General features: G+C 30.7%; 2 protein-coding genes across 6 annotated transcripts in view; one reads left to right on the forward strand and one right to left on the reverse strand.

The window, feature by feature from the left end:
- LOC131949212 (myelin transcription factor 1-like protein) overlaps positions 1–3,017 on the forward strand; it is a 31,896-nt gene extending 28,879 nt beyond the window's left edge. For all 5 annotated transcript variants that reach the window (XM_059311005.1, XM_059311003.1, XM_059311007.1 and 2 more), the window contains 3 exons: positions 836–940; positions 1,064–1,212; positions 1,619–3,017. In XM_059311005.1, coding sequence (XP_059166988.1) covers positions 836–940; positions 1,064–1,212; positions 1,619–2,007 — 643 coding nt within the window. In that variant the 3' untranslated portion in view covers positions 2,008–3,017. The remainder of the gene's footprint in view (positions 1–835; positions 941–1,063; positions 1,213–1,618) is intronic.
- Positions 3,018–3,123: 106 nt separating this feature from the next.
- LOC131949213 (ras-related protein Rab-10) lies at positions 3,124–10,294 on the reverse strand. The gene is made up of 6 exons (XM_059311010.1): positions 9,874–10,294; positions 8,075–8,135; positions 7,611–7,749; positions 7,276–7,365; positions 6,997–7,098; positions 3,124–6,886 (listed from the first exon to the last, which is right to left on the reverse strand). Exons 1-6 carry the CDS (start codon positions 9,998–10,000, stop codon positions 6,812–6,814), a joined length of 594 nt encoding a protein of 197 aa, XP_059166993.1. The 5' UTR covers positions 10,001–10,294; the 3' UTR covers positions 3,124–6,811.
- Between the last annotated feature and the right edge of the window lie 668 nt (positions 10,295–10,962).

The raw sequence follows: 10,962 nt of genomic DNA on the forward strand, positions 1-10,962 counted from the left end.
TTTACTGCTCTCAAATGTACTGTTCTATTGTAATATTCTTGCTTCTATCAGAGGTAACGTTCTTCTTCTCTTCTATTTCTCACTCTCAGTCACAGTCACAGACGATCAAGAATGAAGAATAAGCCGTCTTCTGCAAATCTTTATTTGACTATCTTTCTTGAGCGGGAATTGTCTGTGTAGCGCGCATCTAACAAGACTATAGCGCCAATACGTGTGTTGCATAAATTTACTGGCAAGGCCCGTCGTTTCTCCATCCCCTCTAAGGCTAACGCACCGGCTTATATACCCCACCCGCGAGCGTCTCGGATGACACCTTGCTCTTGGCACGAATTCTAACGCTTACCTGTGAAAATTTCTCCCGCTTTTGTGCTAACCGACCCCAAATAACCCTATATAAAAACTTAACGCGATCTCCTAAAATTCTAATAAGCTTATCTCTGAAACCACAGACAATTCCCTTTACAATGATACAAATTACAATAAACATCAATAAATTGTTCTTCAACAATAATACTTCAAACATGCAAATATTGTAAAAATATCATCAAATACACCTAATTAAAGTAGATTTCCCTAATATCGGCTTGCTCCTAACTAACACTAAGATATTCTAATTAAAGATCAAGCTTGGCCTAATAGTTCTTCCAATTTTCATGCTATAATAACAACTATTTATTAAGATATGAATTTTTCTTCTTGCCCTACTAAGCACAATTGACTGATTTCTAACAAATTCACTACATTATTAACAAAAATATCAATGACAGAAATTTGTAATTAACCTAATGGAATCCAATCTAAAATGTTTGTAGTGATTTGTTTTTATAACCAACAGTGCATCAGGTTGCCCCATAGCAAACAAGCACCGTGGTACAAAGATTTCCCTGCCTAGCTCAGATCTACAAGAACTTGATTTATTATCTTGGGACAGCAATGTTCTGTAAGTTTTTTCAATTAGCTGCTACATTGTTAATGAGTTTGTTGTGTGGTGGGGATTAACTAGATGTTATAAGTGGGAGGACTATACTGCAAATGTTGTAAACTTGAGATATTTTGTTACTAGGTGCCCTATCATAGGCTGTGATGGGTCAGGGCACTCGAGTGGAGGCTTCAACTCTGGTGGATGTCCTAATGCTGCTGTTGTCATGAAGCATGCTCAGATGTCACAGAAGGAGTTGACTGCTCTACAGGTCAAAGCACAGGCCGGTGAAGGTAGGACTTTAAGATTTATTGTGTTAATTACACGCTATGTATGTGCTGTTTAATGAGAGATGAATGTTGGTACAGTTGAGTGTTATGGGTAGATATAATGCAAAGTTGAGGAACAAACTTTTAGAAACAGTAAAGTTACTTATTCCTAAAGTAAGTGTCTTGCTGTGTTAGGTTGCAACCTATAGCTGACTCTATTCACTCCTAAAGCACACTGTATTGTCTGAAAAATAACCGATGTCAATTTTTCAATGACAAACTTATCATAACTATGCATACCATAATGGGATGTCATAATTTGATTTCTTTGATTTCTTTAGGGGTTTCATCCTGAAATTTTAGCAGAGCATTTTTATAATAGTTTTGATTTATTAAATAACACTGACCTTTTATTTTTTACTATATTTAGATTTAGAAGACACAAAACTCCAAAGTTTAAATGAAGAAATAGAAAAGATGAAAGCTGTCAATGAGGAACTGGAAGCTAAAGTCTCTTCCAGACAAAGCCAAGTAGCATCTAAAGAGCAGGATGTTATGAAGATTGTTTGTCAGAACGAGGCAGCAGAACTTCGGATCAAAGAGCAAAGGAACAAGTTACTCTCTCTCCAGGAGAAGCTTGTAGCAGCCTTGAAGCCGGTCATCTCCCAGTGCAGTGAGCTGCAGTTGAGTGGTGAGTTGACCGCTGACAGGGTGCTAGAGCTTGTCCGGAACATTCAACTTGTTCAGAGTAAACAAACCTGTGGAACTGACTCAGTCATGGATGCCATCAAATCTGCTGTTGCTCAGATCACTGTGTAAAAGCTTGTTGGCCTAGTTGAGCATAAGATGGCTCATTTATTTTTGTTTTGAATTTCAGTTAACATAATTTCTGAATCAATGTAGAAAAATCTAATGGATATCATGAATTGTCATTGTTTGTAATAAAATTTATAAATTATAATTTTTTTAAAACAGATGTTAGTAACATCTTTTAACTTCTAAAGACACCATTACTAAATCAAATATGTGACTAATAGAAGGATTTTCCTTTTTAATTTCTGCTATTTTCTTTTTAAGTTTGTTTGTGCAATATCAATACTTGCTATTGTATTTCATGACTTTATGAGCTAAGAGATGTTACAATTGATACTTTAAATTTAAGCAGACATATTTTTACTCAATATATTGTTAAGAAAAAAGAATGTTGACATTTTTTTGTCACTTTGTAAATGATTATACACTTTGATTTTTGAAGATTTTTTTTTAATCTGCCAAATATTGAGGGTTTTTTTATGTTGACATAAATGGTTATCAATGTTGTGTGGTAATATAATTTCAAAGTGACCAAATTATTTATTTTTACACTTGTTTCTGTATTTATCATTCCTTCCACCCAGTACCATATCTGACTCAAGGGGCATGTTGCAATCCTTTTTTTTTCTACCTTAATTGTAAAATTTTTGTTTAATTTAATATCAATCTAGTGCAATACTCTATGAATGTTCATGTTTAAAAGAACAAAACTTATTATAAATCTATGAATTTGTTGTGAAATTTGTTTTAAAGCATTAGGATTTTATTTTGTGATTTATACCCAAGAAATTTTTTTAAATGTAATAGTTTTATTTAATAACACATCTCAAAAAATATCTGGTACATTCCATTTTCAGTACAAGTACATTAATTTCCATTGTTTAATAGGTCTTGTTTTCAATTATCTGTAAATTTTGAGCAATTATACATTCATGGCATTTTGGTTTAAATATTTGTTTAAGTACTGCTAATTTACAACTGTTTATTTTGAATTTCCTGTAATAAATATTTATCGTCACATTTTTGTGTGTATTTTGTAACAAATTGTTTTAAGTTTTAAAAAAAAAATGTTTGATATTTTTCTGAGACTTATCCTACTATAAAAACATTTTTGCTCCAAAATATAATTTAAAAAAACAACTTTGAAATGATGAATTTTATTTGAATGTAAACAGAACAAAATAAACTACACAGAACACAAATAAGAATAGTTGCACATCCTAAAGGCTGCTTGTAACCATTAGGGTATAGCACACAAACAAGCAGAATGACAATTAACTGTTACAGTAAGTTCTTCCAAAAATGAATGTTCACATTTGCAGCACACTGGGGAAAAAATTTCAAATAAAATGTATACAAATCCCCAGCCCATTATTGTGTTTACACTTAGTTAAATCACAGTTCTAGTACAAACAAATATTTCAAAATAAATCAATTATTTTTCAAAAATACCAACTAAAATTTTTTTACAAACCCCCTAGTAGTAGTCCTTTTAATCCAATTACGAGTAAACCTTGAAAAATATTTCTTGTGCTTAAAAGATTTTTAAAAAATAGATTTGACAAAAATACTAGGAGCAATGGTGAACCACAGATTTAGCCAACTAATTAGCATATTTATGGTTAACTATCAAAAGCAATTCTCTATTAATTATAAAATAAACTTATATCTTTACATAACACAAAGGCACGTTCAGTATTAAAACAAATTGAATAAGTTGACTATTAAGATAAAAACTTAGTGGCTGCTATCTATGCAGGTTAATTTAGACCAAAACCATTTTCACTTTGTGCACGTTGAACTAACAAAAAAATATCACCTTGATCGTTCAAGCAACATACAAGACTGACACACCAAAAAGATTACAATATGTGAATGTATATGAAGTAAATAATGAAGTTACTGGTGTAATAGTAATAAAACTTTTTGAATCTTTTTAGCTTGGTTATTGAAATCAGGAGTGAAAAGTTTGTTCTCTTGAGCCTAATTTTAAACAAAACATACTCTCCCAGCCAGGTAAAATCAATCTCATTTACAGCAGTTTTTTGTATTTTTAATCTACCCAAAAAAATGAACAAATAATGGTTAAAAAATAGAAAGGAATGAAAATTCTGTTTAACAAGAATGGGTGGCAACAGGATTTTTTAATTACATTGTTTAGTGCCCAAGCATACAATGTGTGCAGTCATAGAGCAGTTATGTAGAATAGAAAGACTTAAGAAGTACACATTCGTATCTAGAATTTTGGCTCAAGGAGCACAGTTTTTTCAAAATAAATTTTTTGTTACCCTAATTTAAACTAAACACTTCAAAGGCAGTCACAAATTTTGAAATAGAAAAGAAAAAAGTCGATCAAGGTAGAGCAGGAATAGAACAGTGTCCAAAATCCCCAAAAGGAATAGACTAAGAAATATGGTGTTATAGAAATAGTACATTATTAATATTACAAAATATTTTCCTAAATTCTAAAATGCAACTAGAACAATATTAGTCTTACTGGCAGGAACAATGGACAACCATATACAAATTGTATTGAATATCATCATCATACAGTTATTGCAGAGAAATTCTGGTCAATGTACAGCTTTTAACACATCTATTGATGAGATTTAACATTATTTGAACCAAAAGATATCCCCACTTATTTTAAAAGAAAATACACATTTTAAGAATGTTTTATATTATATATAAGCATGTATATATTTTAGATGTATATATTCATACATATATATGTATATATATACCAATATATATATCCTTTTAATTGACTTTTTAGTGGTCCTTCTAGTGTCAAAAAACAGGTTCAGTGTTTTAAAAAATTTTGAAATTATTACAAAGATTAAATGAAAGCTAAATGTCAACCAACCATGATAAAATATATAGAGGGAGCAGATGGCAGTGAAAAAGAAAAGATAAAAAAAAGACATGGAATTTAACTACCATGAGTTTTATAAAAATTAAACAATGATATTGGTAGTGAATTATAGACTTTATTTTCTTTGACCAATGGAGCTTGTGTAAAACAAAGTACTTCGAAGTCGGGATTTTTAAAAAGCTCAAACTTTAAAAATAAAAACAGGTTGCAAAGTTTACTAAAATAATTTCTTACTGACACAGATAAATTGGCATATTATAAATAAAACAAAAAAATTATTTAATTTATATACTGTTATTATGAACCATTATACCATGAGGTATTTAAAGATAATTATTAATTACAGTAACTTTTACTGGATACAGACGTATAGTTTTGTTTAAATAGCCATGCAGTATAAAAGGATTTATAATACGACAGTAATTAGTTTTAATTTTGCTATAATATTATGTGAGATTTAAAATAAATTATAACAAGGTTGTTATTTTAAGATTGGTCTCCACAAAATATTGATAATTTTTACTGTACATAAATTATCTTTTATGGCATACTGAATGACTTTTAAAAAATGTGTATTAAAAAAATAATAATAATAAAACAAAAGTTCCTACTGAGTGTAAACAATAAAATCTGACTGCAATATGAAAATACTAAATTAATAGATAAATTATTCAAAACAAGCAACTTTGAAAATAGTGCAGAAATTAAACTAGAGAAACTGACTCTAGGAAAAAAAAAAAGAAATGTAATTTACAATTCTCTATACAACAAGAATATTCTTGTCCACAGGTCAAGAAGCACACCCCAACTACAACAACAAATGTATTAAAAAATCTTATATTCAATCAGAGATTTACTATACAAACCGAACCTGTCTCCAAATTTAATCAATATATATATAACCCACTCACAAGTTCACTAGTTCAGTCTGTCATTTGGTTGTCAAAATTCATACATATCACAAATGATAGTCTCATTCATTCAGCATAGACTATTTATTGAAAAACAAACAAGTAATTAAATTCTTTAACTTATAAACAACTAAGAAAGGTATGTGTAATTTACAGATAAGCCAACAAGAAAAAAAAAACTAAAACCATCCTGAAAAAAAAAAAAACTACATAAACAATGTGGCTAATGTAATTGACACTAGGCTGAATCTTTTTATTTAAGGTGAAAAGCTCTAGTTTTAATATAGCATCAAAAGCAAAAAGACAACACGGAGTTTAACCAGGAAAAAAGGTGACTGTTTTAATATGTTCCAAACCACATAAAATACAGACAGGGATAAAAAAATAAGGCTGTAACGCCTTTAACAATAAGCAAACTAAACAAAAAAAATGTTCAGTTCTACGCATTAGCTAGCAGAAGCAAACAGGCAATCTCAGGTGTGCCTAAATAAACTGAAAGCCCTAGGCACAAAGTTGAATGAACAATTTTTCAATTAAAACTTTGTAATGTAATTATTGGTTTTAGTCTGGGCTTTTTAACCACAGAAATATTTGTGCAAATTGGTAATCAGAATATGGATTAATTCATTTACATTTATTAATTACTAAAATAATACACACAATTTGAAATAAAATAATAATATTGACATTTCAGATTTTAAATCAATATTAGATAAAAATTGTCGCAGAATAACCTAATAGATTCAAGTTTATTTTCTCAGTTTGCTTCTTAAAAATTTTTTTTTGTTAATGTAATAATCCTTAAAGCTCAGGTTTCACAAAGAAGTTTTATATTTTACTGGATTTTCAAACACCAGAGCCAAAAGGGACAAGAGCTTTCAAGAGGGAAACAAAAGAACAAAATGATTCCAGAAAGTAAATAGACAGCTATGCTCTTTAAATAAAGTAACAAACTTTAAAGGTGGGCCGTAGTCCAATGTAGTTTTAATATGCACAAATACATATTTGTCTTTATACACAGCAATCAACAGCATCGTTTAGAGCCTTGGTCTTGCTGACCTATGTTGACACCACTAGGTTCTGAAACTCTTCCAGGAGTCTGAAAAACATTTTACTCCAAATTAGCTTAAATTTTTTTAACTTGATTAGTAAAACTTGAGTGGACTTATGTAGATTTTTAAAAAGACTACAAAAAAATAATAGTATTACCTTGTTAAGTATAGCCTGTGCTAAATTCATAAAAGCCTTTTCAACATTAATATTTGCTTTAGCACTGGTTTCCAGGAATGGTATGTTGTGTTCTCTTGCAATCTAAAAAAAAATTTATTTTTTATTACAACCACTTTTTTCATCATACAGTCAGTAATTAATACCACATTCAAAGTATTTATGTGTTTTTTGAATAAGAAAACAACTAAAGTACAAATATGATCAGTAATTAATGTCGACAAAAAACTGAAAGAGTTGCCGAAAATGCAATAAACTTACTGCTTCTCCTCTGGCTGTTGGAACTTGTCTTTTGTCATCCATGTCACATTTGTTACCCAGAATCATTTTTTCCACATCTTCATTTGCATGCTGAAGAAATTATTAATATTCATTGTCTACATAACAGTACCCATCACATCATCTCAAATTGAAAGCATAAGTAAATACATAAAAATAAAATTATTATTTTACAGTGGTATTAAATTATACAAAAAAACAACAACTTAAAATGAAAACCAGGTTGAAAGCTACTTAGCCAATCCATTATAAAAAGCTATAATAAGTTTGTTATAAAATTAAATAATAACTGGTGAAATATATTTTAATTAAGTTACCTCATCAATGTTCCTTAGCCATTTGGAGATGTTGTCGAAAGTTTTAATATTTGTAATGTCATAAACCAGCATAATGCCCATTGAACCACGGTAATATGAAGTAGTGATGGTGTGGAAACGCTCCTGTCCAGCTGTGTCCCTGTTTGAGAAGATATTTACGTCTAATCGGACTCCAGAATAGGTGTACATTTAATAAATTTTGAAATTAACATTTAAAATTAAACAGGACCATAGAAGATAACTAAACTGCAATATATTTATTACTTTCAACTGTTATGTGTAATGATTTTTTTTAAATTTTATAATTAATTTTGTATTTTAGATACTTTTTTTTTTACATTTAATCCAAGTTACATTGGAATGTGGTTCAAAAACATATTTTAAAATACTTCCTTTAAATTATGCCACTGATGATTCTAGAAATAGCTAGAAAATGTACTAGACAATAAGAAGAAACATCTCACCATATCTGCAACTTTATCTTTTTGCCACCAAGCTCAACTGTTTTTATTTTAAAATCTATTCCTGTGGGGCATAAAATAGGCTTGAATGATTAAATGAAACTAAAACATGTCTTTATGAACAGCAATTTTTATCACTACAATTATGAATAACTAAAGCCAAAACTATCTGCAACTAATTAATATAAACTATGATGAATAATGTGGTCTAGCATTAACTTGATTATTCCATAGATGTAAATGAAACATAAAACAATATGAATGTTTTTGCCTTAAATTTGTATCCATGTTTTCTAAACCATAAAGGTTTATTGTAGAAACAGGTAGATCTAGAAGTAGTTAACCAATAGAAATACACCTAACAATCATCAACCACTGGCAAAGTTAATTAAAACTCATTTGTTTTGTTATGAAATAAATCATTTTTTTTCCAAAAAGTATAATTAACAGGAAACTAAGAGGAGTGAGTCATTTTAATTTTTCAATATCTTACACTCTGAGATAAAATATGACTAAATTCAAACAATTTAAATAGGCCCTAAGCAAACATGATTATACCATTTAGAAGTTCATTAGGCCTACTATTTTCAGACCTATGAGTCAAAAATATTAAAACGTGAACCTCAACTTGTTAGATATTAAAAAATTATAAAACACTGTTGAGCCCTAGTAAAATCATAAAATGTTTTTTGAATAGCTATCACAGATCCGGGAGAATATTTACATCGGTGTCTGATAATGGAATCTTCTTCAAAAAAGGGGTGTCAGGTTACTGGTAGTTAACTAAATACACACACGGCTGGCTAATGTCAATGCTAACCCTGTCCCTAACCCCAACCCTGGTCCAACCATACGCCTAACCCTAATTTCTAACCATAAAATTAGTCGAGATTACAATACTACTAACGGTAATCTATCGTTTTGGGTACGTAAAATCGCCCGCGATTTGTAATGTGAAAAACAGGTGACTACTTAAATTTTAATAATTATTTCACATTTTGAGTAGGATTTATGTTTTAAAAAATTCAAAAATGTTTCCTTGATTCATTTATGTACCTGTTTTTAAACAATTGAATTAAAACTTTTCCGTAATAAATGAAGACTAGCGATGTTTCCAACAGATGCAACCATGCTCATTTACTATAGCAGCCATCTTGTCTAAGTTTTATTTTTAAAAGCTTTTAGCGCCAGATTCAGGGGGAAGCCACTCTATTTTACAAATGGCTCCTGCTTATATAGCAAATCTTGCTCTCAGACACTGCTGTTTAAAGTTAATTTCTGGCCTATATCGATATATTTAGCCATTGATTTAGGTTTATTATTCATTTATCTATAATATTTGACACAAAAGTATGACAATAAACCTCTATTAAAGCCTTGACAATGAGGTAACGTTTTCGTACATAAATAGCTGCGGGCGATTTTACGTACCCAAAACGATAGATTACCCTACTAACAACCCAACACCCCTTTTTTAAAAAAGATTCCATTATCGGACACTGGTATCTATAATCATCCACAGATCCTCTTAACTTTCTTTTAACCACACGAATCAGGAGATTTGTGAAAAATTAAGTCATATGGAGTTTATTACGTTGAATGAACGACTTGAGCTAGTCTAAGATATGAAAAAAGACAAAGTTGTGGCTTTCATGTTTGGGTAGTTCTAGAATCTAGATCTAGAATCTAGACGTCTATGTACTAGATTCTACATGTAGAATCTACTGTACTGTAAACTAGTGTAAACTGTAGTTAAATCATAACTACTAGACTATAAATAAATAAGTATAAAAATCACCAACCTATGGTAGATATAAATGTTGTATTAAACGCATCGTCAGAAAATCTGAAAAGTAAACATGTTTTTCCAACACCGGAATCACCAATCAGCAAAAGCTTGAATAACAAATCGTATGTTTTTTTGGCCATCTTCCTTGTATTTGTGTACTGATGGTCGATTCGATTATTTCAATGGTGGTTGGTTAGTTTCAGTGGTTTTTTCCACAGCGGGGAAGTGCAAATAAAAACAAGCGAGCATAAAGGTTAGCGTCAAATTTTCTTAAACCAATTATTGCTGCAGCTTTTTAATTTCAACTCCCGTATAATTTAAATACGGTTATGTCATTCATTCTTCTTTATGTAACAAAATAAATAGTATTTTAAATATATTATTCGCAGTGTCACAAGAGAGAAAATAGGCTACACTCTTAAAGACTTCAGTAATCTGACGTCATATCCTTTTCCGGGATGAGTTCATAGAGTAATAGGGGAGATAACAAAGTATTTAAATTTAAAAGCTTAGCAATCATTTTAATCCTTTTGCCCCACCCTTGTTACAACATTAAATTAAATTTTTTTTCGTTTGGCTTAGGCGTACTTTTATAACAACATTTTTGCATGGAATCTAATTATAAGCCATAATACACAACTTGGACAAACTACGCGGCTCTTCGGAAGAGTTTCTTTCAGGCATCTCTCCCTCTATCCGCGAAGGAAATAATATATTATATATACAGGTCATGTATAAATATAACATTTAAACAGAAATATATAGACCTACTTTAACAAAGGTTCCCCAGAAGTATCAAGTCGCCACCCCCCCCCCCCCCCCATTGTTTCTTCCAGATTTTTTTCTCCGGGGGGGGGGGGGGCTGTCAACACTGGTAAAAGTATGAATTTTCTATATAAATTCCATTTCGTTCGGGGGGGGGGGGCGGAGCCTGGAAGAAACAGCCCCCCCCCCCCCTTTTTTTTCCATGAGAGAAAATGTCTTAAACAAACCCTTCTCGTTAAAATGAATCAATGCAACTTTTTAAGAATCAGATTTATTATGCATCGTACATATAGGCCTACGCATGTAATGTTGGGCCTACGTCAATCGTGTCAATTAT

The sequence above is a fragment of the Physella acuta genome, unplaced genomic scaffold (genome assembly GCF_028476545.2).
Source record: "Physella acuta isolate Inbredline_101_S28 unplaced genomic scaffold, ASM2847654v3 ptg000677l, whole genome shotgun sequence".
NCBI classification, from domain to species: Eukaryota; Metazoa; Mollusca; class Gastropoda; family Physidae; genus Physella; species Physella acuta.

What these genes read in the sequence shown, in the direction of transcription:
- LOC131949213 (XM_059311010.1), bottom strand. Translation starts at nt 10,000, where the DNA reads ATGGCCAAAAAAACATACGATTTGTTATTCAAGCTTTTGCTGATTGGT. An exon ending in AACATTTATATCTACCATAG is followed by an intron (nt 8,136 to 9,873) that starts GTTGGTGATTTT and finishes TATGCCCCACAG; the next exon opens with GAATAGATTTTAAAATAAAA. An exon ending in GGCTAAGGAACATTGATGAG is followed by an intron (nt 7,366 to 7,610) that starts GTAACTTAATTA and finishes TAATTTCTTCAG; the next exon opens with CATGCAAATGAAGATGTGGA.